Here is a 27,225-nt window from a genome sequence, read left to right as displayed (position 1 = left end):
CATTTGCTCTAAGATTGTTTTGAACAACCGAAAACTCTAGAAAACGAGACACTCGTTTACACACAGAAACCATTGGAAACAATGTGGAGTTGTATTATTTTTTGATTGTTTTTTTTTGAGAGGGTCTGTGTAACAGCTCTAGCTGTCCTGGCACATGCTCTGTAGACCAAGCTGGTCTTGAACTCAAGAGATCCACCTAATTCTGCCTCCCAAGTGCTGGGATCAAGGGCGCACACCATCACCGACTGGCTTGTAGCATTCATTGCCTTTTAAAACTGGTAAAAATGGGCTGGAAAAATGTCTCGGAGATGGTCCTCTGGCGACCACTGGCAGTTCCTCCCAGAGGACCTGAGCTAGATTTTCAGCAGTCACAATGAGTCTACAATTCTAATTCCAGGGGGTCAGACATCATATTCTGGTCTCCTTAAGTACCAGACAGGAACCTTGTAGACATATAGCAAAAACCAAAACCAAACCAAACCAAACCAAAAAAACCCACCCATATAACACATTTTTAAAAAAAATTAAAATATTAAAAATTAAAATCAGCCAATAATGGGGCAAGGTAGCTGAAACCAGTAATCCTAATACCTGGGAGAGGAGGCATGAGAAATCAATGCCTGCCTGTGGTGGTGATACCGGAGCTACTATAATCCCATCTTAAAATGAAAGCATCCTTCACGTCAAATGCTGACTTCTAACAATAAATGGCTATGGGACAAAGCAGGTAACTGAGGTGGTCTGTCTAGTGGGTAAGGTTAACTTTAATACCCAGAACCCTAAGACATAAGTTGTCCTGAAAACCCCACATATGTGCCAAGGCACACAGGAATTCACATACAAAATGTTACATTTTCAAAATGGGGGGGGGGGGGTAAGGCCTTCACCTATGTCTTCATGGTTTGTTTCTGGTATTTGTTCTGGTGTCTTGCTGTATAGCAGACTGGCCTAAAAATCGCTAAGGTTACATTAAATATCATTCGTTACCATTATTAGAACATAATGGAAAGGACCCTGTGACACCTGCCAGAAGTTAGAGGGGGTGGGGCTCAGATGCATGTTGTAAAATCCAGTAGGCAGAGAGCAAGGGGCAGATACAGTGCATTCCAAAAGACAAGGGGTGGATGGAGAATTTTCTGTTGGTAGTGGTATTATGGCTTGCTGCTTGGCAATGCTCTGCCTACTGAGCAATATCCTCAGCCAACAATTGATCTAAAGGAATTTACGGGCAGGTGTGGTAGCCACACCTCAACACTCTAGGCCAGCTTGAGGGACAACAGCGGAGACTTTATGTGAAACTAAAAAAATTATACAGTTAAGCCCTCCAAAATAAATTCAAACATGCCATTTAAACTTAAAATTCACAACATCATATCACGCCTTCTGTTTAGTGTTAGGTAGGTTTGAACTCAATCCTTAAAGTTGAAAACAAGACATTTAGAACCCCTTCGAACTGTGTGCCAAAGTTTTTTTTTTAATGGCAGTTAATAGCTATCTTTATCATTATACTTTACAGAAAGTAATTTCAGCATAAAAACTGGCAGTGCGTCAGTCAGAGCTGGATCAGCAGTCAAGAGCTCTTACCGTGGACCCAGTGGACTCCTTTGACCTCCACAGGACTAAGGCATGGGTATACAAATGAACATGAACACCCCCCCACAAATCCCCATGTACACAACCAGGGTCTGAAACTGTAGTTCAGAAGTCAGGTTCTGGGTTCAATTCCCAGCACAAACACGAGACCATTTCACTTCACCCTTTAAGAATAGGGATTTTAGGACGGGCGATGGTGGCGCATGCCTTTAATCCCAGCACTCGGGAGGCGGAGGGATCTGTGAGTTGGAGGTCAGCCTGGTTCCAGGACAGGCTCCAAAGCTACAGAGAAACCCTGTCTTGAAAAACACAGAGAGAGGGGCTGGAGAGATGGCTCAGAGGTTAAGAGCATTGCCTGCTCTTCTAAAGGTCCTGAGTTCAATTCCCAGCAACCACATGGTGGCTCACAACCATCTGTAATGGGGTCTGGTGCCCTCTTCTGGCCTGCAGGCATACACAGAGACAGAATATTGTATACCTAATAAATAAATTAAAAAAAAAGCAAAAAAAAAAACACACACACAGAGAGAGAGAGAGAGAGCGAGAGAGAGCGAGAAGGGAACTAGAACTGGGAATGTAGTTCAGCTGGTAAAGTGCTTGGCGATTATAAATGAAGTCATGGGTGGGCTCCTCAGCACCTTATAAAACCACCCCGACACGTGTCTGTAATCCTACCACTTGGGAGGAAGAGACAGGAACATCAGAAGCTCAGTCATTCTTGGCCGCACAGTGGGTCTAGGCATGAGACCTTGTCTCAGAACCACACATTAAATAGTGATGATGATAACCACAACCATCCATCTCTTACTGAAGCAGGTAACGTTTTCTTCACCCGGTTTTAAAACCCGAGAAGACAAGAAAAAACACACAAGATTGTAAATCGGCCTATCTAAACACCACCTTTAAAAAAAGCTATTCCCAATTTTAGAATTTGCAATCATTGACAAATCATTTTTAACAATAACAATCAAAATTCAATTAATGCTAAGTCAAGGATTCTAAAAATTCTCTACCTAGAACATAAAGAGATCACAGAACTGCATTATAATACAAAGAAAATACTTTTATTTCTGTATCAAAGACTCTAAGGTTAACAGTCATTGACAAGACACAAAAAAGGTTTGAAAAGCTACAGATAATCATTATTGGATTTGATCTCCCTTCATTATTTTACACGGCACCTGTACACCCCTAACCCAGTCTCAAGCATGATGTGTTCAGGTGGCAACATTAGGGTTCCTTTCCATTAGTCCTCAGCTTCTTTCTTTTTTTTCTTTTTCTTCTTTTTCTCTGGACTCTGAAAATAAGCAACAAAAATGCTTTTGAAATAGTGTTACTATATTAACCTATCCTTATAAAGTGTAATATCTACTCACAGAAAACAAATTTCGTATTAAAATATAAGCCTGCAATTCCAGGAAAGCTTAGGGTGTGGGGAAGTGACACAGCACTTTGCATGCACAAAGCCTTCAGCTCAATCCTAGGACAGGCTCTAAAGCTACAGAGAAACCCTGTCTCGAAAAACCAAAACAAACAAAAACAAAAACAAAACTCCACATTCCTTCCTTCCTTACAGTAAATTCTTTCCATGGTAAAACCAAACCAAACAAAACAAAAACCAACAACAACAACAAAAACTAAATGAGAAAAGGCCTCTATAACAAAACAAAACAAGAATAGACAATTTTACTTTTCTATGTCATTTCTGACCTGGAATACAAACAATTATTAATATCTATGATCAAGGCTAGTTAACGTCCCATAATAAACAAATCACATACAAGAACTGCTGTGCTGGTGCACGGCTCTTCCTCAGAAAGGGGCTCCTCCTTGATGTGCTTCTTTTTATCCTTCTTCTTCTTCTTCTTTACAGACGGCTCCTCTTCTTCCTCCTCTTCCTCCTCCTCCGCTGCCGCCGCCTCCTCCTCCACCTCCTCCTCCACCTCAGCTGGTGTATCAAGAATTAGAACTGAATATTTTCTTCCTTTCACTATAATCAACTCTCCAGTGCTTATTATGATCATTTTATCGTCTAACACTATTAACCAAAAATAATCTAGACCAAGCTCAGAAGTAATTTTTTCACAATCTGCTATTACTTAATAGAAGTTAGCAATAAAATAAATGGCAATCAGCCGGGCGGTGGTGGCGCACGCCTTTAATCCCAGCACTCAGGAGGCAGAGGCAGGCGGATCTCTGTGAGTTCGAGACCAGCCTGGTCTACAAGAGCTAGCTCCAGGACAGGCTCCAAAGCTACAGAGAAACCCTGTCTCGAAAAACAAAACAAAACAAAACAAAAAGGCAATCAGTTACGTAGTGTGTTGACCTGGAAGCGTCAATTACATTAGAAAAGGTCAAGAAATGAGAGCTGCTGTAGCTTTCCCTACTTTAGAAAGTCTGGACTTAACGCTTTGATCCTGAAGGTAGAAAATGGCTCAACAGGTCAAGCGCCCACTGCACAAGCATAGGGACCTGAGCTTGGCTCTGCTCCAGCACCAAGAGGCCGGCAGAGCGTTTGTTGCAAGTCTGTAACCCCAGAGGAGGACAAGCAGATGGAGTGTTCCTGTAACCCATGGGTCAATCAACCTAGACAGACGAACAAACTAAGGCAGAACACTCTCAACGCTAACCTCTAATCTCTAGAAACACAGGCACACATCCACAACACACAGGGACCCAGCCTTGTGAATCTTCAGTGAAAGGTGAGTAAATAACACACTAAACAGACTAATAAATACTAAGGATAAAAATGAAACAGGGAGCTATCAGAAGCAGAGTTACGCAACACAAGGGGCAGCGATGGCAGAAAGTGAGAATTTTGTGAATCATATGCATCGTGGATGACGGGCAGGTGCATGAAAGCCAATGGCTCAACACACAATTGCTAATCAAGGAAACCACTCTGGAACGTGCTTTCAAATACTAGAAATAAGACTTTTGCCTTTGCTTGTTTTTCAAATCTTTCAGTAATAGAAGCACAAGTTAAATAAGTCTGTTATAATTTTTCTATCGTTTCTCTACATCTGTTAACAATATAAATGACAGCAAAGGCATGTAAAACTAATCGCATCTGTTTCACTCTGAGCACACAAGCAGGGATGCACGATCAGGGCGCTTGCTTATTATCAAGTTGACTGGTATCTTTAAGATACTTGGATAATGAACAGCGGGCTGCAATATGATATTCCTCAGGTCTATTCATGAACCAAACAATGAAGCATGCAACTAAAACGTAGGGAAGCCAACTTAGAAGCCACCTAACTACAAATATTTCACAGTAGATAAACTCTTTATACATTTATTAAAATCTTGTGTTCTACACATTGGTAAAGACATGAAAATCTAATTTAACAGCCTAACTTGTCAAAGAACAGAATGGCATATTAAAATACTATCAGTTTTCATTGAATGCAATGGTAGACATTTCTCCCATACTTAGTCTATAGTTTTAAAAGATCCTTAAGAATCTTTAAAAATTAAAAAATTCCAACGAGGGCCTGCATTTGTGGGGAAGCCTACGGACCTGTGTCTGACTTCTGGATCCAGTCATACACGGCGTCCCCAGACTCTGTGTACTGTACCATGCAACTCCCATCCCAACAGAATAAATAAAAATGCAATGCTTTTTTAAAAAATTCCAACTAACCTTTAATTTTAATCTTGGCTTTTTTTGCTTTCTTTTCAGTAACTTCATCTTCTTTATCTACCTCTTCTATTTTTCGTTTTTTAGAACAAGTTGGAAGTGTGGAGTCACCAGAGGGATCATATGTCTTCACTTCACTGAAAAAAACCAAATAAATTGTGGAAAATCTTTACAAATATCTGTAACTGAAATAATTCAAGGGGAAAAAAAAAAAAGCAAATACTGTTGGATAAGACAAAAGAACAAACACAATGTGGTTTCATTCTAGCGGTTTTGAGGTACTTTAGATATGTCAATGACACTCCAAGTGAGTCAAATTCTGATTTAGATTTAGAATTTAAAAAGGAAAACAATGAAGTGAAATCACTGAAGTGAATTAAATCTCACAGCTGCGCCGGGCGGTGGTGGCGCACGCCTTTAATCCCAGCACTCGGGAGGCAGAGGCAGGCGGATCTCTGTGAGTTCGAGGCCAGCCTGGTCTACAAGAGCTAGTTCCAGGACAGGCTCTAAAAAAGCTGCAGAGAAACCCCGTCTCGAAAAACAAAAAAAAACAAAAACAAAAAAAATCTCACAGCTGTGGTACAGGAATCTGAAACAAACTGAGCAGAGTTCTGTCCAGCAGGGCTGCAGATGAACGGCTGCTCAACTTATAAGCTGTAAATACCATTTAATAACAGAGCCACACAAATCAACCAAACGATGGAGTCTATATGCCTACAATTAATGCTATTAAATATTGCTTGGTCCCCTTCTAACCTATGATGCCATTAAAATTCACGCATACCTAACTAGGGATCATAACCCAAGAAGCTGTGATACTAAGGAGAACAATTTTGAATTCCAACAGCTATGATGTATATAGCAAGATCTCATAATTTCTTTTTTGCTTTCTAAAAGACTGTGTAGGTTAGACTGGCCTCAAACTTGCTATCTAGGCAAGCATGTCATCATCTCTAGCCACACTGCATCCATTTCCCAAGTGGTTTACTCATGGACCTTGATACAGGATCACAACTCCATCCCAATCACTGAAACTCACAAGCATTCCACCTAGCCTAGCGTCAAATGATAACCAAAGCACCCCTCTACATGCAAGCAAGGTCTCAATGCTTCTTTATGACTATGAACTACAAAGTCAAGCGAGCGAACACATGTTTATGAAGGAACAGCGAGCGAGAGGGCTCGATGAGTAAAAGCATTTGATGCGAAGCCTGACCACATCCTTGCAATTGCTGGAACGCACACGGTAGAAGGAGAACCAACTCCTCAAAGTTGTTCTCTGACCTCCACATGAGTGCCGTGGCTTGTGCACACACATACAACGCACCCCATACATAAAAAGCTGGAAGTGTGGAAAACTAAAATGGCAAGGAAAATTATGCATATAAAAGATGTCTATAGACAGCATGGTGTGGCTGTAGCTAACACGTTCCTGAAAATTGCTCACAGGATTTTTAAGTATTATTAACAAACACAAAAGATCTTAAGTGGTTCTACAATTGCAAACTGTTAAAATACAAACTGTTAAAATACAGATACGCTAAATAAATGAGATTGTCAAAACAAAACAAACAAAGAAACAAAACAAAACAAAACACCAAAACCTCGTTTTTCTGTGTGCGTGTCCTGACAGCTGAGAGCTGCCATGTGGGTCCTTGGACCCAAACCCAGTGCTCTGAACTACTGAGCCATTGCTCCAATCCCATCAGTTTTAAAAACGTTTTATGTTATGCACATGAGTGTTTTGACTGTATGTATGTGTATGTACAAGGGTGCCTGGTTGTGAGCCACCATGTGGATCTCAATGTGAGCCACCAAGAGGATCTCAATGAACACTCTTAAATTTTTTTTTTTTTTTTGGTTTTTCAAGACAGGGTTTCTCTGCAGCTTTTTTTAAGAGCCTCTCCTGGAACTAGCTCTTGTAGACCAGGCTGGCCTCGAACTCACAGAGATCCGCCTGCCTCTGCCTCCCGAGCGCTGGGATTAAAGGCGTGCGCCACCACCGCCCGGCTCAATGAACACTCTTAACGGCTCATCTATCTCTCTACCCCCTTATTCCACACTGAATTTACAATAAAAAAATATTTAAATAACAAGTGACTCTTCATTCTATACTTTACCTTTTGTGTTCGTACTTTTCTGCTTTTGCTAATGCCTTTCCTGTTCCACTTATTTTTCTTATCTAAGGAGAAAAATAAAAATTACTAAGTCAAAATCTACAAAATATCCTCTATTGGATAGCATACAGCAGTATGTGATAAACTTTCTTTGCTATTGAGTAAACACATTCAAACGGAAAACATTGTTTAACACACTTTCTTGGCTAATGTAAAGATAAATCAACAGCAGAAAATATACTATTAAGCATACTAAGAAACATGGAAAAAAGGCTATGTTTCCCGGCGATTTTTGTGTTCACTAAACTGTAATTTATTAACTTTTGGTAGGCTAACATTTGCCACAGACAGGGTGTGGTTCTTACCCCTCTGTCCTCCAAAATTCTCAGTCTGGCCTCTAATTTGGCTCTGTTCTCAACTCCCATTGCCGAACTGGAATCTTCACCAAATGCGTCGTATCGGATAGCCAAAACAGTTTTGGCTGCCAACATTCGAGAAATCTATTAACAAAACATAAACCAGACAGCAATGCTTATTTCCAAGGAGATTATAAATTCTCAATTGTTTACTCAAGAGAAAATTACAGAAAATCACTGTATTACCATTGATTCTGGACTAGAATGCAAAGGTCCAGCCATGCCTTTCTCTCTACCCCTCTCTTGACCCGAGTTCAATTCCCATGACCCACATGAGGGAAGGAGAGAGTCGATTCCTGCAAACTGCCCTCTAACCTCCACAGCTTGCGCGCACGAATGCGCGCGCACACACACCACACGCACACCAAAGGAGATTTCTTCAGGGCCGCGACTGTAGCTTGTTGCTGGCATAGCTGTCACCTAGCATGTGAGGCTTTAAACTCAACCTCAGACAGAGGGAGAGAAAGAATAAGACGAACCAATATCTAAGTTTAGCCCTATTCAATTAGGTTATCTACAGAAACACAGAAATGTGTATAGACACCCAAACCTGCTTTTCAGAAAGTGTTCAGCACAATGTATATGCTAGATGCAATATAGGCTGGGTTTCTGGCTAAACAATAGGGTAAATTACAATTTATTTTCATTTAATATATAAATTTTAACTTTAATATTGCAACAAATTGAAAAAACTAAAATTGGGCTTCTTTTTGTTGTTTTTTTCAAGACAGGGTTTCTCTGTAGCTTTGGTGCCTGTCCTGGAACTCACTCTGTAGACCAGGTTGGCTTTGAATTAACAGAATCCTCCTGTCTCTGCCTCCCACGTGCTGGTATAAAAGGTGTACATCACCACTACCTGAAACTGCAATATAATCAGAGTAGGAGCAAAATGAGTTTGGCAGGGAAGTAAGTAAGGCTCAAGGGTTAAGAAGATGGCTGGGGGGGGGAGGGGGGGAGGCCTGGAGAAATGGCCCAGAAGTCCGCAGTCCAATTCCCAGCACCACATGGCCGCTCACAACCATTTATAACGAGATCTGGTGCGTTCTTCTGACCTAGAGGCACACATGCAGGTAGGGCACTAGAGAACTGCTAGTTTGGTGGTGGCAATCTCCTTCAATCCCAGCACCTGGGAGGCAGAGGCAGGTCAATCTGTGTGTTCAAGGCCAGTCTGGTCTACAGAGCTAGTTACAGGACATCCAGGGCTACACAAAGAAACCTTGTTTTGGGGCTGGAGAGATGGCTCAAAGGTTAAGAACGTTGCCTGCTCTACCAAAGGTCCTGAGTTCAATTCTCAGCAACCACATGGTGGCTCACAACCATCTGTAATGGGGTCTGGTGCCCTCTTCTGGCCTGCAGGCATACACACAGATAGAATATTGTATACATAATAAATATTTTTTTTCTCATGGTTTATTTTTTTTATATTTAAAAATTTCCATCTCCTTCCCTCCTCCTCCCCCCCATAATAAATATTTTAAAAAAATTATATATATTAAAAAAAGAAACCTTGTCTTGAAAAACAAAACAACAACAAAAAAACTAACAAAAAGATGGCTCAGATATTAACAGCATTTGCTGGTCTTACTGAAAAACCTGGGTACAGTTCAACACAGACGCAGCAGCTGACAACTGAAAAAACAAAACAAAACACACTTAACTCACCTTTCCTTTATGTTTGGGACTTGTCTGTCCTACAAGGGAAGCATGATAAATGAGCCCATATTTAGGGGTGTCTCGTCTAGATTTGAGTGCCCTGAAAAGTGCCTTTTCTGCGCCAAGAATCTGAACTGTAGAAGCTGCATGCTTGGCCAAATTCAAAAGAGAACCTACAAAATAAATAAATAAATAAAATTTAAAGAATGTACTTTCAAGTGTATAAAGATTCTATGCTAGTGTACTGAATTCCCTCAAAACCCTAAATGTTATCATTCCTACTGTAAGGAAAGCTATGATCTGGAGAATTCAAATTGCATTACCATGTGAATGAGTGATGTAAACATTAGCAATTTGATCCATTGTCTAAGACTCTGAAAATAAAGTATGTTATTGCTATAGATACATCAAGCCATATCAATGGTACAGAGCCACTGTTTTACCCTTGCTGTAGAGATGAATTAAACATTTCTAAGGCTGGAGAGATGGCTCAGTGTTTGAGAGCACTCATTAGCTGTTCTTCCAAAGAACCCAGATTCAATTCCCAGCCTCCACATGGCAGCTCACAACTGTCTGTAACTCCAGTTCCAGAGGACCTGACACCTTCACACCAATGCACATACACATCTTGATATAGACTAACATACTTTGTTGGATTTGCTGCATTTAAGTTTAGAAATACTTGAGACACTAATGGTAGAAACTCAAACATTAGAAATATACTTAAAGTACAAATTCAGTTTTTAGTCTATGATCTCTTGCTGCTGTTAAGGTTACCAACCGACTGAACCAGAGTGAAGATAATGGAAACAGGCCAAGTATCATGACTTTACAGCAAAGGGGACTTGGAGTATTTGTCTGATACCGCTGAAAGAATTATTCCAGCTTAAAAGGGATCTGTGATGAAGTATAGCAATGTATCCAGTTAATCTGTAATTTAAAAAATGTATTCTGGGGGCTAGAGAGATGGCTCAGAGGTTAAGAGCATTGCCTGCTCTTCACCAAAGGTCCTGAGTTCAATTCCCAGCAACCACAGGGTGGCTTACAACCATCTGTAATGGGGTCTGGTGCCCTCTTCTGGCCTGCAGCCATACACACAGACAGAATATTGTATACATAATAAATAAATAAATATTTAGAAAAAATGTATTCAAATCTTGGTGTGATGATTTTTCTTTTAGATGTTGAAAACTGACTAAACTTATAGGTAAACTATGATAGCAAACTAACTTTAGCCTTCTGACTAAGGACCACAGTGTCTCAGAAGAGGTAGTGACTGAAGATGCCCTCATTATTCAAAAAGAACTCAGGCAAAGCAACAGGAATCATCATTGAACCATGGTCCTCAGTCTGTACTAAGTGTCACAGGCATGGTACAAGTCACCTGCATGAGCAATGAGTCGTGCTCCAACCAGCTCCCCAACCATGACCGTAACATTGGGTGCGATGGCCATCATTCGATTTTGCAGATACTCGTACAGCTGAGTTCTATACTCAGAAATTTCAATCACCTAAAAGGAGGAAGGAACAAAGGTTATGGGTAAAGAGCATATGATGCATTTTGAGAATATCAGATTACAAGAGATACAAGTAGACACGCACAGGTAACTTACTGACAATACTACAATGGCTGGTGCAAGATTACAAGAGCATGGGAGTAAGATCAATCCTAGGTGCTTAGTAATAACCACCTCTAAAAAAAATCGCTAGTCATGCTTATAATCCCAGCACTCAGGAAGTCTGAGGAAAAATTACAAAAAAATTTAAGCAATCTGATCAGTATTATCTTGGTAGTCTTAACAAACTAGGTTAAACCACTTTTCCAATATAATGCTCAGGCCAGGTGTGCTGGTACATGCCTTTAATCCCACAACTGGGTAATCCCTGATGGTGAAGACAGGGAAATCTCTGTGAGTTCTAATCCAGCCTGGTCTAAATAGTGAGTTTTAGGACAGACAGGGCAACAGAGACCCTGTCTTGTAAAACCAGAACCCAAACAAAAAACACACATAATGTAAATTACTTCATATTGCCATTATCGCATACCCACACCCAGAAACATGGCATCAGATGAGGTAGTGACTGAACACCGTCACAGACTGTCAGGTGAACAATAATGTAATCATCATCATTGCCATCAGCAAAGCCTCAACTACATCCCCGCGGGTGTAACGCACCTGGGTACACAGATGCAGAATGTTGCAGATATCTTCCTCGGAAACCTCTGTTCCCATAGAAATCTCTGCAGCTGCTTTCACCTCTGCCTCTACCTCCTCTGACAGCAGTTCAGAGAGAGTGGCGGATGCATAGTTTTTCCTGTCGCCTGCGGAATACACAGAAGATGAAGCACAATCCTTCTCAAATACTATACAAACAGCAAAGAGGACAAGGGGAGGGAGATAACTCAAGAGTGGCACAGCCTGGTCCACAAAGAGAGTTACAAGTTACAAGTCAAGTCACACAAAGAAAATACCTCAACGTTTTTCTCAAAACAAACAAAAGAATCCAAAACAAACAAACAACCCAGTCAGGCAGAGGCGGATGGATCTCTGTGAGTTCAAGGCCAGTCTGGACTACAGAGCAAGTTCCAGGATAAGTATCAAAGATACACACAGCAATCCTGACTCAAAACAATCATAAAACCAAACACCCCAAGAATTATTTTGAAAACAAAAATAAGACAAAGCATCCTATAAACATAATTCATAAAAGGCAACAGATATTAATAGGATTAATAGTCAGGCAGTGGTGGTAATGGCTTTAATCCTAGCATTTGGGAGGCAGAGGTGGGTGTATCTGTGAGTTCGAGGCCAGCCTGATTTACAAGGCAAGTTCCAGGACAGCCTATCAACACCCCACCCCCCAAGAATAGAATTAAGGATACTATAGAGGATTCAAAGGATGCAACATTCTGAAACTATATGCTTTTGTTTCAAATAGGGTTTCTTTGTGTAGTCCTGGCTGTCCTGGAACTTGCTCTGTAGGCCAGAGGCCAGCCTAGTGTCAGCATGAACACCACATCTGGCTGAAACTATGAACTTTAGCTGGACCTCACAAAGTCTTCATAATATACCTTGAGGTTACTCAAGACTTAATATTGCTATCCTGCTGTCTACTCAGCCTGTTTTTTAACCTGCTTCTAAGAGAACAATGCAGCAATTAACCTCATTTGCCTTGGATTTCTCATGGAATCAACTTTTAGAGCCTAACAATGCAAAGCTGTAATCTTAAAATAGACCATAAAAGCTGAAAGCATTATTTATAGCTACTGGTTGATAAACAATAATCTTTGTTATCTGGGTCAGTTGGAACCATTTGGAACTAGTGACTTGGTTTCTTGGAAAGTTAAGATATTTAAAAGAAGTCACTTACTTGAAAAGCTTAAAACTAATTCTACTAAGTTACATCAATTTATCATTACTACTGAGCTATATTCATGTAGTTTCAACATAAAGGGCAAACAACCGACTTACCAACTTTCTGTAAACACTTGCAGTATGTCAAATTATCTGAAATAATTTTCCCTAACTCAGGGAAGTGCCAGCCATACCACTCCCTACACCGCATAATGTAGTTGTTTAGTTCTTTATCCAAGTCATCTAACAAGGCTGCAATATGAAATAAAAACAGAAGCAATGAGGGATTGATAACAAATTGTCTTGAAGCATTTTCAAGCATTTAGTGGCATTCAGTACATTCACACCATACAACCATTAACATCATCCTTTTTCAGAATTGTTCCATTATGCGACAAACTGAAAAAATTTTAATATTTATTTATTATGTATACAACATTCTGTCTGTGTGTATGCCTGCAGTCCAGAAGAGGGCTCCAGATCTCATTACAGGTGGTTGTGGGCTCTGGAGATTAAATCCTGGTCCTCTGCAGGAGCTACACGGTTTGGCTTCTTTCACAGAAGTTCTCCTCATCGTGGCATGCATTACATGATTTCTTTTAAAGACCAAATGCCACCTTAGGTGTGTATGCACCTGTATCTACATTTTGTTTATTGATTGATTGAACAGAGGTGTGCCAACCCAAGGGACTACTAAGCCTATGATTTTAATTCTTAATACACATTTAGTAATATGTTGGTCAAAGCAGTTTTTATTACTTCCATGTTTCTTAAAATTGAGCATCTAAAAAAGACAGATGAAAAACAGAACACTTAAGTACACAAATCTTTCTTGCAGTTTTAGCACTTACAATGAAGAAATTGGTATGTAATATTAACATGATTCTAGGTTTATCTTTTTGTACTTTGCTTCCCCAGTTATCTACTCATTGAAGTTTTAGTTCATCTTTGACAAAATTAGTAACAGCTGAGAAAAAAAAAAAACAGAATTAAACAGATCAGATTCTGCCATGTACTTACAAATTGCCTGAACAATCATTGTGTCTACTTTATCAGCACTGAATTTCAATCTGTATCGAGACAGGCTGGGGAAATGAAGAGAAATAAACAGCATTTTACAAAGGACCTCAATTAAGGCACTCCATTCCCACCTTCCCAGACTGGTGTGTTCACGTGAGTGGGCAGGGAGTGCAGGCTAGAGGTCCACCTTGTTTTTAGAGCAGGTCTCTCACTGGACTAGAACTTGCATAGTGGGACAAGCTGGCTAGCTAGTGAGCTCCAGGAACCTTCCTGTGTAAAATCCTACACTCTGGGATCTTAACGCTGCCAAGCCCAGGACTTTTATGTGAGTTCTGGGGGCCTGAACTCAAATCCTTATGACAGTGTGATAAATAACTTACAACTGAGCTAGCTTTGAACTTGCCACACAGCTGACTACTACGGCCTGTATGTATTTCCATATGAATTTGTTCTGGTGAGCAGAGTAAGTAATAATAAGATAGAGCAAGTTATATTGATCTTGTAGTGCTGTGTAGCTACACAACACGACTTCAAAGCACTCCTGAAAAGAAATAGCGTAACATTTGTATAACATCTGAAAACAGAATGTTACGGGGACTGTAGACGTGAAGGTATCAATCTCATCAAGAATGATATTTGTAGCCTTGCAATCGCATATTGTAGGGTGTCCTTTACATTACAGGACATTTCCAATATCTCTGACTTTTAATCACAAAAAGAAATCTTTTTAAAGTGAACTACTTTTGTTTGTTTGTTATTTTGAGAGAGGGTTTCTCTGTAGTTTTGGAGCCTGTCCTAAAACTTGCTGTGTAGACCAGACTAGCCTCGAGTAGAGACCTGTCTATCTCTGCCTCCTAGTGCTGGGATTAAAGACGTGTACCAACACCACACGGTGTTGTGAATTAATTTTAAATAATATGCTCACAACCTTTTCGCTTTTCCCCCTGAAACAGGGTCTCTGTGTTACTCTTGCTGTCTGGAACCTATTCTATAGACCAGGCCATCCCAGAACTCCAACTCGCTGCCACCTACAGAGGCTAGGATTAAAGGCATGGCCCATCATTTCCAGCTGCTAAAATACTGCTTTCGATGATTACAGCATAGCAACAGTGCATGTGCTATACCATCGAGACCAGTGCAGTCAGATTCCAACACCCATATACCAGTGAGCAATCCATGCATGCCTGAAACCCAGCTCTCAGACAAGATTGATGGAGTGTACCGACTTAGAGCCTAGCCCAGGAAACCTGTGCCCCAGGTTCTAAGAAAGACTCTGCCTCAAAGAAACAGGGAAAACAAAAAAGGGCAACATTTTCTGGCCTTAAGACATACACCACATACAACTGCACATAGCAAAAAAAGTTCTCTCTGATGAGATTTTAAAGAATACAGGCAACAGCTGGGTGTGGTGCCCACACCTTTAATCCCACCACTGTGGAGGCAGAGCAGGTGGATTGCCTGGGCACACAGAGAAACCCTGTCTTGAAAAATAAAAGAGAATACAGTTCTGGGGCTGGAGAGATGGCTCAGAGACTAAGAGCATTGGCTACTCTTCCAGTGGTCCTGAGTTCAATTCCCAGCAACCACATGGTGGTTCACAAACATCTATAATGAGATCTGGTGCCTTCTTCCAGCATGCAGGCATGCGTACAGGCAGAACACTTTATACATAAGAAATAATTTAAAAGCCGGGCGGTGGTGGCGCACGCCTTTAATCCCAGCACTCGGGAGGCAGAGGCAGGCGGATCTCTGTGAGTTTGAGACCAGCCTGGTCTACAAGAGCTAGTTCCAGGACAGGCTCCAAAGCCACAGAGAAACCCTGTCTTGAAAAACCAAAAAAAAAAAAAAAAAAAAAAAAAAAAAAAAGAAATAATTTAAAGAAAGCCAGGTTCTGTGGGTTCATATCACTTATCAGCTATACTGAAGGTAAGCAACAGTTTCTTTATGTGAACAACTGTAGTATCTTCCTGATAATAAATGAATACTTGTAATACTTTTTTTTTTTTTTTTTTTTTTTTTGCTTTTTCGAGACAAGGTTTCCCTGTAGTTTCTAGAGACTTGTAATACTTTAAGAATAGTTGGGGGCTGGAGAGATGGCTCAGAGGTTAAGAGCACTGACTGCTCTTCCAGAGGTCCTGAGTTTAATTCCCAGCAACCACATGGTGGCTCACAGCCACCTATAATGAGATCTGGTGCCCTCTTCTGGCATGCAAGCATACATGGAAGGAATGTTGTTGTATACATAATAAATAAATAAATCTTAAAAAAAAAAAAAGAAAAAAAAAAAAGAATAGTATTGGTAGCCGGGCGGTGGTGGCGCACGCCTTTAATCCCAGCACTCGGGAGGCAGAGGCAGGCGGATCTCTGTGAGTTCGAGACCAGCCTGGTCTACAAGAGCTAGTTCCAGGACAGGCTCCAAAGCTACAGAGAAACCCTGTCTTGAAAATAGTATTTATATGTATGTATAAAAGTGAGTATTCTTAATTTTTCTGTTAAATCTTACCTGTGAGCCAATCCGAGACACATGGCTGCCATCTCACGTGGTTCCACCCCAGGAATCAAGCCATCCATTTGTGATCTAATTCCTCTCATAAGTTCATTAACAACAGGACTGTGGATACAGCTGAGATTCAGTTTTTCCTATAAGAACATTTATATTAGATGAAAAAAATTTTTTCCTGAAAATCCATCTTTGTTGGTTTTCAGATAGTGACTTATAAGAACTCATCAATGCAGCACAGGCTGACCTAAAGCTCAGAGTAACAATCCTACCTCAGACTCCTGGAATGACAGACATGAGCTACCACACTGGATTCTGAAATAACATGAACTATTAAAACAGTATTTATAGGGGTTGGAGAGATGGTTCAGTGAAAAACAGCACTGGCTTCCTGGAGAAACCCTGAGTTTGATTCCCCATATCCACACAGTGGCTCACAGCTGCCTATAACTCCTGACCTAGAGGATCTGATGCTCTCTTCTGACCTCCCAAGGACGAGGCGCACACACACATAAAGACAAAATATTCATACAATAAAAATAAACAAAGACAATTTTTTTTAAAAAAGGAAAGAAACAAAAACAAAAAAAGAAAAAAAAAAAAGTTCATGGGCCAGGAGGTGATAGGCACAACTTTAATCTCAGCACCTGGGAAGTAGAGGCTGGCAGATCTGAGTTCAAGGTCAGACTGGTCTATAATTAAATTCCATGACAACCAGGGCTACAAAGAGAAACCCATCTCTACCAGGAGAAAAAAAAAGGTTGATGGAAGCCGGGCAGTGGTGGCGCACGCCTTTAATCCCAGCACCCGGGAGGCAGAGGCAGGCGGATCTCTGAGTTCGAGGCCATCCTGGTCTACAAGAGCTAGTTCCAGGACAGGCTCTAGAAACTACAGGGAAACCCTGTCTCGAAAAGGAAAAAAAAAAAAAAAAAAAGTTGATGGAAACTAAGTATGAAAAACTTCTAGGAGAATTAAGAAACAATAACCACAAACCAAAACACCGTTCTAGCTAGGCTATGGTTTCAAAGCTGTAAAACATTAATAAATCTGACAAGAATTTTTCTTGCTTGTTGAACTGAGTGAACCACTTTTTTTTTAATTTGAATTTTAAGATTTAAAAAATCTGTGTGCCAGCCTGGTCTACAAGAGCTAGTTCCAGGACAGGCTCTAGAAACTACAGGGAAACCCTGTCTCGAAAAACCAAAAAAAAAAAAAAAAAAAAAAACAAACAAATAAAAAATCTGTGTGTATGTACCTACTTGAGTTTCTGTGCACCAGTGAAGTGCAGGTGCCTTCAGAGGCCAGGCAGTGTCAGGTCCCCTGGAACTGGACTGACAGGTGACGGATCTGGAGCCGGTACTCTGCAGAGCACTGTAGGTGTTCTCCACCACCCGGTCATCTCTCCAGCCCCTAACTTTACAATTATGGAAGTATTTCTATGCTACAGCATTTAATCAAAAGTAAAGGTAAAAAGTCTCAATCTTTACATCTTTCCTCCAGTGATAAGTGTCTCTCAAATACCACCCCTCCCCAGTACTAATGAGGAACAAGTCTTCTACCAGCTCCCCTGAACTATACTTTTCTATTATCTCAAACAACTCACGCAGGCATGCACCACTACACTTCACTTCGGGTTCTCTCTTGTACTTTTATACCAGACACTAAAAGCTTCCAATGAACACATCTTTACTGACTGTATTGAATGGAAAATGTTTATGTTAACAGACTAGAGCACCAGGGCAAGAGCTTCTTTATCCCTTTTTGTTATCTTTTTTCTACAATGTACAGGGAACAGCTGTTTCTCCAACTTCTATTCAGCTTCTCATGCTGCCTAAAAGAAACAGGGATTGTGAGAACACGTGACATCCGACCACATAGGTCTGACAGGCATGGAGAACCATGACGGCCCGCCTTCCTTACCTTTATCACCCCTCCTAGTTTAGCGTCAGCCACAGCCAGAGGTTCGTGGGCTTCTTTTACTATTTTCTTCAGAACTTTCTTCAGCTGCTTATTGATTTTACCCTCCATCAGAGCTGTGAATGCTTTTTGGGGAGGGGAGGAGAGAAAAAGCTGTAACTAATGAAGTTCTTCTGATGTAAATTTTAGGGAAAGCAAATACTTCCTTTAAAAAGACTCGAATGTTTCTTTTGAAATATAAATGATTCATCTATTTGTTTTATAACACCATTCATAAACGCCCGCCATGGTGGTGAACACCTTCGCTCCCAGTACTTGACAGGCAGAGAGGAGCAGGCTGTGACACAGTGAGATCCTGCCTCCATACATAAACAATACGGTTGTTAGGATTCAACTTTTTATAGCTCACTGCTATAGCTTTGGCTCCCCTTAAACTTGTGATTTTCCTTTTGTGATTTTGTGATTTAGTCTTCCATTGCTGGGAGCTAGGAGTGTCCTATTATACCTGGCTATTTCATTCTACCTCCAACACTGTTTTCCTAGTATCTACTTTTTTATAAAGAGACTTCCTTTTATTCATTCCTTACTTAAATTTTTTAGCCTTTTGGGCTGGGGATAGAGCATTTGCTTAGCATGTGAAAAGCCTTGGGCCAGATCCTCAGAAACACACACACACACAGGTATACTTTAAAATTAGAAGTTGAACTTCATATTTTTAGTTTGTTTAAATTTTTGTTGTTTTACATATATGGTTATTTTGTCTACATGTATACCTGTGCACCACTTGTATGCCTTATGCCTCTAGAGGCCAGAAGACACAGCATCAGAGTCCCTGCAACAGGAATCACAAACACCTGAAAGCTGCCATGTTGAGTGCTGGGACTTGAACTCCAGGTCCTCAGCAAGAGAGTCTTTGGCTCATCTCTAGTTTGCAATCTCCTATATCACACAATTTTATTTTAACTTAGCACAATAACCCTTCTCTTAATTTTTTTTCTGAGTAAAATCTCTACACTAGAATAACTCTAGATTTTATTCTAGGTTATCATATACAAAATAGTTATTTCATTAAAAATGAAATTCAAAAATTAAATGTGTCAACTATTTTAGGAAATAATTTCAAAAGCTGGGTGTGGTGGTGCATGCCTTTAATCCCAACACTAGGTGGCAGAGTTGGGTAGATTTCTTGTGAGTTCAAGGCCTGGTCTATACAGCAAGTTCCAAGAGAGTCAGGGCTACAGAGAAACCCTGTCTTTGGGGACGGGGGAGGAAAAAATAACTTGAGGGGACTGGAGAGATGACTCAGCGGTTAAGCGCACTGGCTGCTCTCCCAGGGATCCTGAGTCTAATTCCCAGCAACCTCCAAGGTAGCTTACAACCCCCTATAACTGTAACCCCGTGGGATCTGATGCCCCCTTATGGTGCGCAGACAAATCACCGATCTAAATATAATAAATTTTCCAAAAAAATAGATAAAAGTAGTAACTTCAAACAAAACAGGGCAGCAAGACGGCTCAGTGGGCCAAGGTTTTTGCCACAAAGCTGAGCACATGAGTTTGACCTCACTCCCAGGCCTATGTGATCTCACTAACTGCACAATGTCAATAATGCCATACATGAACTTCCAATACATAATATTAACATAAGATCCTAATAGACTCTAAAAGTTACAAAACCGAAATTGCATGGTCTACAGTTACTCAGCTTTGGGGCTGTCAAGCCAAAACTGCTTCATAGGACCAGGGAGATGGCTCAGTAGGTAAAATGTTTGCCATTCAATCCTGTACAACTAAATTAAATTCCCGGAGTCCATGAAAAGGTGCAAGGAGAAGTGACATCACAAAACTGTCTTTTTGTTTTCATGTGTGTGCTGTGGCATCGGTACCTGCCTGTCCCCACAACTGCCTCAGTTGGTAAAGTGCTTGCCTAACAAGCTTGAGCTCCTGGGTCTGATCTCCAGCACTTACGCAGAAGACCAGGAATTCAAAGGCATCTTGGGCTACATACACCTATCTGGCGCTGAACAAAATAAGCTGCCTTATGAGAGATATACTACTAACTCCTGGAAAAAGACTTATCTGATTGATAAAAACATTTTATCAGACCAGACATTTTAGAGGTTTATATGATAGCATTCCTGACATAGCTTACTAATTTCTCTCACTTCCAAAATGTTTATTATAAATTTTCTGTTCTACTGTTTATAAAAGATGTCTCTTTACAGGGCTGTTAATTTATTAGCAATTAATGGCAAAGAAACTTGCTTTGTGTGCTAGGAGGCTGGGGCATGCAGATCTGTGAGTTCTAGGACAGCTGGGAATATTCACAGAAACCCCTAAAAACAAATAAAAACCCAAAACAAAAATCTTGTCTAGTTTTAAACCATTCTTCCAAACAATGGACTGATTAGTGATCCAGAGCATGCCTGTTCATCCATCATGAAGCCAACGTTGAAGGCTATGAATCACTCCCTCCTTTAAAACAAAGCACATGTAAATAAAAACATATAAATCCACGCCCCTTGGTGGTTTGCATGTGCACAGTACCTATCTACACCTAAGTAACTCTATTTCCCTTCAGTTTCGAATATTGATATGCTTTTGCATTTTGTATTTCAGGTGGCTATTCTCAACTTAACCTTAAATTACAGAAGTATCAGACTAGGTACATGACCACGTTACCTTGGTCCCTTGTAGAACAGCTTTTACTGAACTGTGCTTCAGCATTAGGCTACTGGTTTCCACAGGGAGATCAATCTAATCACTTCTCATCACATGGGGGAAACCAGCCCTATAGTGAAAAAAGCTACCTCAATGTTGTCTCAGTGGTAGTGACGAATGGGTTAGATCACTTGAATTCACTTCCAATAAGGATGCATCATTGACAACATTGAGTAAGATTAACTCAGGCAACTGAAGAAAATAACCTTTTAATTAAAAAAAAAAGCCAAAATTTTTAAATTAAAAAAGTAAAATAAAGTTTCTAGTCTTACTTTACCTGCTAATGCTTCTGCTGTATCCTGAAATTTCTCAAAATGTTTTAGCTTTACTCTAGAATTGAAAGAGAACAAATACATTATTGGAACACAGTAATTCTGCAAAAGTTACATAGTCAGAAAAAGAGAAGCTGGATGTTTCTATAGCATATACTACTAAAAGAAACTTGCTAGATGTGATGGTATGTGTCTGAAATTCCAGCTACTTGGAAGTCGCACAAGGATCACAAAGTCAAGGGCAGTGCAGGTTACTACTTGAACTTTGTTTCAACTTATTTTAAAATACATTAAAAAAAAAAAAAAGGCAGGGTGAGGTTGCATGCGCCTTTAATCCCAGTACTCGGGAAGTAGAGGCAGGAGGATCTCTGTAAATTCAAGGCCAGCATAGCCTACATATTAAGCTCCAGGGCAGCCAAGACGTGTTCTAAGGACCAGGGCTCTATTTTCAGCACCACCAGCCACTAACTAGATAAACAAACACCAAGCACACGTGAAAAATAGCCTATTACCCAACCATGCCTTGGATCCCAGTGTTCAGAAGGCAGAGGTGGATCTCTGAATTTGAGGCCAGCATGATCTACAGAGTAAGTTCCAGGACAGCCAGAGCTACATAGAGAAACCCTGTCACCCCCTCTCCCAAAAACAAACAAAAGCAAACCTATTGTCAGACTTGCTTTCCAACATTGCTACAGCGTTTACAGTCACAATGTTTTTTGTATAAAGAAATGTATCATTGCTGTCTCAGTGGTAGTGACGAACTTTTGCTAAATCACTTAGACTCAGTTCCAAAGGAATACATCATCGACAACAATGAATAAAGATTAGCCCAGCAAAGCAGATGCCCTCTAAAATGGAAAAACCAGTCTCTATATGCCTAAGACAGTATTATTAGCTGAAACAAAGTTTTCTTACCTGGGATAGTAAGTGCTGGTACAGCCCATCAAGTGTACACTTAAAAGCACACAGATGCAGTCCTGAGCTTATCATTCCTTAGCCCTGTTCTAGCCCGGTTTGTACCTTTATCAGGTGCCACCAGTCCCTCAGAACTTGTCTAAATGTTCAAGGATCCACAGACACAAACTGAACCACATTAAGCCAATTACTCTGAAGTTGATTTTCCTGAGTGTCATGGACATCTCTCAATTTGTTCAATAATGCTATTGCCGACGGAGCACCACAATGACTCGTCTGCCCTTTCTCTACGTTTATCACTCTATTCTTTTGTGTATTTATTAGCAGTAGCAGATAATGATCCGTAGCTACGTGCCCTCCGAATCCACCAGCACCAATAAGATCATCGAGTGTCTTTTCAGGACCACATGCATCCAGTGGGCTATTTCACAAGGTGACTCACAAAAGGTCCAATAGCAACCCTGGCTCTACCTTGAGGAAAAGCCTTCTGTCTCTCTCAACCCATTAGTTACCAAAAGACACGGAGGAATCACAGCATACTTTTCAAGGAGTTACAACCTAGTTGATTTATTACACCCTAGAACTAGAAATAAAAGTCATGGAAGATGCAGCTACAATTACTGCTTTTATAAAAGAAATTTACACTTAACTCATGTTAGTGCCTTCAAACATCTCATAAAACATTAATCTTGGGACACTGCCCACTGCAGTCTACAATACTAATTAGCTGTGATAGCCTGTTCCAAAAACCAAAGAGTTGAAAATAACACCCAAAAGGGAAAGAAACACCCACAAAATAGTGTAAATGCCTAAATCCTTAAATCAATATTACTTACATTTTATTTGCTTTTTCAGGAGTTTCAAATTCTTTCCATAAACTATCAACTTCTTGAAGTTTCTTCTCATTCAGAACCTGCAATAAACCAGTTACATTCTTCAAGCTACAACCACTCATGTAAAATATGAGTAGAGAGAGCCGGCCTGTGGTGGCACATGTCTTTAATCCCAGTACTCAGAGGGCAGAGGCAGGTGGATCTCTGTGAGTTTGAGGCCAGTCTGGTCTACAGAGCGAGTTCCAGGACAGGCCCCAAAGCTATAGAGAAAAGCAAAGCAAAACAAAACAAAACAAAAAAACAGGTAGAGAAATATGTTTCTTTTATTTTTATTGAGTTGAGCTAGTTTTCTTATACAGCCTAAGTTCTGGTCAAATTAATAGTTAACCTAGTTACAGTCTTAGAGAACATTTCCTGTGTTTTTTTTTTCTGCTTCTACTGGTATTTTGATTCTTTTTTTAACCTAAGCTCTTAAACATTCTTTTCTATCGATACATGTTAAGAACAGATTTCTGGCCCAGCATGGTAGCACACACCTTTAACCCCAGGACTTGGGAGGCAGAGGCAGAGGCAGGCAGAGCTCTGAATCCGTGGCCACAGAGCGGGTTCCAGGACAGGCTCTATAGCTGAGAAAATCCTGTCTCAAAAACCAAACAAGAGGACTGGAGAGATGCCTCAGAGGTTAAGAGCACTGGCTGTTCTTCCAGAGGTCCTGAGTTCAATTCCCAGCAACCACATGGTGGCTCACAACCATCTGTACTGAGATCTGGCGCCCTCCTCTGGTGTGCGGGCATACATCAAGGCAGAATGTTGTATACATAATAAATAAATCTTAAAAAAAAAAAACAAGAAAAAAAAAAGATAACATTTGTCTGGAAGATAACATTTGCATTAACAGAACTGCTGTATTTTGTCACCACCCTCTTGACTCTAAGATTATTTCATGGATGTGACCGTTTTGCCTGCATGCAAACATGTGCAGCACTGGCTGGAAGAGGTGGGTTCTGGGAAGCTAGGGCCTCAGCAAGGACAGGTGCTCTCAGCCACTCAGCCATCTCTTCAGCCCCACACTGTTGTAGTTAAAACTAAAGTTAAAGCAACAAAGGAAATGTAATAAAGGCATAGTGATTCATATTTATCCAAACATTTACAAAAACTGTTAAAGCAAAAACACTTTGGCTATTGTATTCCCAATTGTGCTACTATATATTGTTGTTTCTGAACAAAAAGTTTTGTTTCACAATTATCTAATTTTATATTTTAAAAAAAGTCCTATTGGAGAATGGGGTTTGTTATATAGATTAAACTGGCCTCGAGCCCAAGACTATTCTGTCAAAACTCTGAAGTGCATTACAGGCACTATCCATTACACCCAACGCCTCCCATGTTTAAATCACTGATTTTCACACAGGGAAACTGGAAATATCTGCACACAAAAATCCATTTTGTTTCATTGTTTGAACTAAAATGGAACAATTTCTAAGTAGAAATAGTGTATAGTTATTGCTACCATAAAAATCTTTGGCATTGTTATATTGCTTTTCAGTTTAAAAACACTTCTGTGGGCTGGAGAGATGGTTCAGAGGTTAACTCTGTTCTTCCAGAGGTCCTGGTTCAATTCCCAGCAACCACATGGTGGCTCACAACCATCTGTAATGAGATCTGGTGTCCTTTTCTGGTGTGCAAGCCTACATGAAGGTATACATAATACATAATAAATGTAAAAAAAATCACTTCTTTCTATATTACAGCCTGAACATGCTGAAATACGTATATAAAATGAATCACCCAGATTCATTTTAACATCAGTAAGGGAGCAAGATAGAGGTATCACAAAATGAGTCTGTTACAGGCTGACGCAGGTGAATGAAGCCAGCCTGGTCTTCATAGTGAGATCACCCCATCTTATATAACAAACAAGCAACAATGATCCCCCAAAAAAACAACCCAAATCACCGGGTACACAAATGTTCTCTACTGTGAAATGTCTTACAACAGAGAGCCCTGTGGGTGCAAGTGCCAATCTAAGCTCAATACTCAGAACCCATCTTCTGAGCTAGAAGAGAAACACCACAAAGCAGTGCACTGTCTCACAGGACTGGAGAGATGCAGACTTGCAAAAAACTGGGTCCAGTTCCAGGGACCCACACTACAACTCACAATGGCCTCAAGCTCCAGTTCTAAGGACTGTAAAGCCCTCTTCCGGGATTCACATGCCTGTGCTGGGGATAAAGTCTTCCCCTTTCCCGTACGCAACTTTAAAATGCTTTTTGGGCCAGCCAAGGCCACATAATTAGATCCTGTCTCAAAACAAAAACAAACAAAAAAAAGCAAAACCTGCCACCACAACAAACAAAACCACAGAACTTTTAGACTTTTTTCTTCCTTCTTCGAGAGAGAATCACTGTGCAGCCTTGGCTGGCCTGGTACTTGCTATAAAAGACCAGGCTTGCCTCTGTGGTGCTGGAATTACAGGCTAGTTCTGGGGTAAGGTTTATTTACTCATATGGAGATGTGTATGTGCAGAGACTGTATTCTAAACTTCAAGCTTGAAACCATGAACTCCCTCCCCATTACACAATTACATCACCTAACATATCGGCAAGCCTCACACAGCCCAAACTGAAAATCATGAGCACCGTGCCCCCAACCTTCCTACATTTAAAAATAACCTTCCTTCAATCCTGTTGTCTACATTCAAAATTTTTCCTTGATAATTTAATTCAAGCAATCTCACTTAATCAAAAAAAGAAAGAAAGAAAGAAAGAAAGAAAGAAAGAAAGAAAGAAAGAAAGAAGGGAATATGACAGTCAAAGTTATGGGCGGTGAAGTTTTGTGGAGAGGGGGAGCACAGCCAGGGATCCGGAAGAGTCCAGCCTCAATCGGCCATGAGAGGGGACAAGACGGAGGGACCTGGAGCCGAGAGGCCACGAGATCAAGATCTCCAGCGTAGCCAAAATGGCCGGGTTGTACAGGAATCAATGACGCCGGTCCAGCCCAAGAGGACCCTGTAACAGGTGGATTGACGGCTAGTCGGCTGATATGTTAACAGGCACCTCAGCCATCTGTCCTGGGTTTGAGACTTAACATTTATGTTGCCTACATTAAAGCACAAGCATTCCTCTTCCTGCTACCGTCGCACGGCAATCTTTTAACAAGTCAAGCCACACAAAACCACCACTCAAAAGCTTCCAGCCATGCCTGAAGGACCCTGATCTTGGGCTCGGGCTTTAACCTAGTTAGTCTATTAGTTCTCCGGGCCAGCCAAGGCTACATAGCGAGACCCTGCCTCAATGAATGAATGAATGAATGAACGAATGAACGAACGAACAGACCTTAGGTTAGGGATGCAGCTGTGATTGGGAGGGGGCTGAGCATATACTAAGCCTTAGGTTCTATCTACCGCGAATACCCTTATTAAAAGAACGTTTTATTGTCACTTGCAGAGGTCCTGTCCATCTTTTAAACTGAGCAAATCATCTGAAGCAGCGCACATCACCCTAAAGCCCGCCGCGCCACGTGTTCACCTCAACACTCGGCCCCTTCACTTTTCCACACCCTTCCGGAGCCCAGGAAACTTAAAAGCCGTGCTCGTCGTGTCGGCCTCTCTCTAAGTCTTACCCCACTCCCCGTCTATCGCATCCACACAGGCCTTTCGGTGCGACACCTCCACCGGACCTACCTTAAAGATGGCGTAGCCAACGGACGTTTCAAACAGGACCAACATGGTGAGGCCCGGGGCGCGGCCAGCCGCGAGCTCTCACGCCGCTGCAAACCCCGAACCTCTCGGCCACCGAAGGCCCGCTCGGCCTCGGAAGCGGGAGCGCACACACGCCCGCCTCCCTCGGAGCCGCTACACCACGCCGCCGAAGCGCCCACGCCTCTCCGCACGGAGCAGCTAGCGTGTGAGTCTCCTTCTCTAAGGATGCTGGGTGCCGACGTGACTTCCGGCCGCAAGCAGAGCGTGAGGTCACTTCCGGGCTTTTCCCGCCGGCGAAGTCGGGAGAGAAGAGGGCATCAGAATATCGCGAGACTTCTGAGGCCCTGACCTGATAAATTTGCCGTTGTGGGTTTGTGCGGTTAAGGGAAGGAAAGCAAGTTCTGCGTAAACTAAATATATCGTTTATAAACACAATGTATACACACATATAAACATTATATATATTTACACCTCATTATGTCCCGCCCCGCCATATGAGTGACATATTTTATCTTTAAAGAAACACAGAGTTAGCCGGGTGGTGGCGCACCTCTTTAATCCCAGCATTTA

At 41.1% G+C, this 27,225-nt stretch overlaps 1 protein-coding gene and 4 non-coding genes across 6 annotated transcripts; all 5 read right to left on the bottom strand.

Moving 5' to 3' along the window:
• Positions 1–2,635: 2,635 nt before the first annotated feature.
• Nop58 (NOP58 ribonucleoprotein) lies at positions 2,636–26,882 on the bottom strand. Of its 2 annotated transcripts, none has more exons than XM_038315443.1 (15): positions 26,638–26,882; positions 22,959–23,035; positions 21,213–21,265; positions 18,219–18,340; positions 16,302–16,438; positions 13,799–13,863; positions 12,896–13,030; positions 11,600–11,745; positions 10,807–10,933; positions 9,432–9,595; positions 7,719–7,853; positions 7,357–7,418; positions 5,240–5,373; positions 3,375–3,541; positions 2,636–2,890 (listed from the first exon to the last, which is right to left on the bottom strand). In XM_038315443.1, exons 1-15 carry the CDS (start codon positions 26,680–26,682, stop codon positions 2,840–2,842), a joined length of 1,620 nt encoding a protein of 539 aa, XP_038171371.1. In that variant the 5' UTR covers positions 26,683–26,882; the 3' UTR covers positions 2,636–2,839. The 2 variants fall into 2 exon arrangements, with proteins under 2 accessions (XP_038171371.1, XP_038171372.1); XM_038315444.1 differs by lacking the exon at positions 26,638–26,882 and adding an exon at positions 20,897–21,005 and having other exon boundaries at positions 22,959–23,011.
• LOC119804115 lies at positions 10,678–10,761 on the bottom strand. Its single transcript, XR_005283800.1, has one exon. It is a non-coding gene; the product is annotated as a small nucleolar RNA SNORD11 (small nucleolar RNA).
• Positions 11,481–11,562, bottom strand: LOC119804116. Its single transcript, XR_005283801.1, has one exon. It is a non-coding gene; the product is annotated as a small nucleolar RNA SNORD11B (small nucleolar RNA).
• LOC119804113 lies at positions 21,025–21,109 on the bottom strand. Its single transcript, XR_005283798.1, has one exon. It is a non-coding gene; the product is annotated as a small nucleolar RNA SNORD70 (small nucleolar RNA).
• Positions 21,940–22,025, bottom strand: LOC119804114. The gene has a single exon (XR_005283799.1). It is a non-coding gene; the product is annotated as a small nucleolar RNA SNORD70 (small nucleolar RNA).
• Positions 26,883–27,225: the final 343 nt, after the last annotated feature.

Source organism: Arvicola amphibius, chromosome 18 (assembly GCF_903992535.2).
Source record: "Arvicola amphibius chromosome 18, mArvAmp1.2, whole genome shotgun sequence".
Lineage (NCBI taxonomy): Eukaryota > Metazoa > Chordata > Mammalia > Rodentia > Cricetidae > Arvicola > Arvicola amphibius.
The sequence above is the reverse complement of the archived record's forward strand: the minus strand, read 5'-3'. Positions and strand labels throughout refer to the sequence as shown.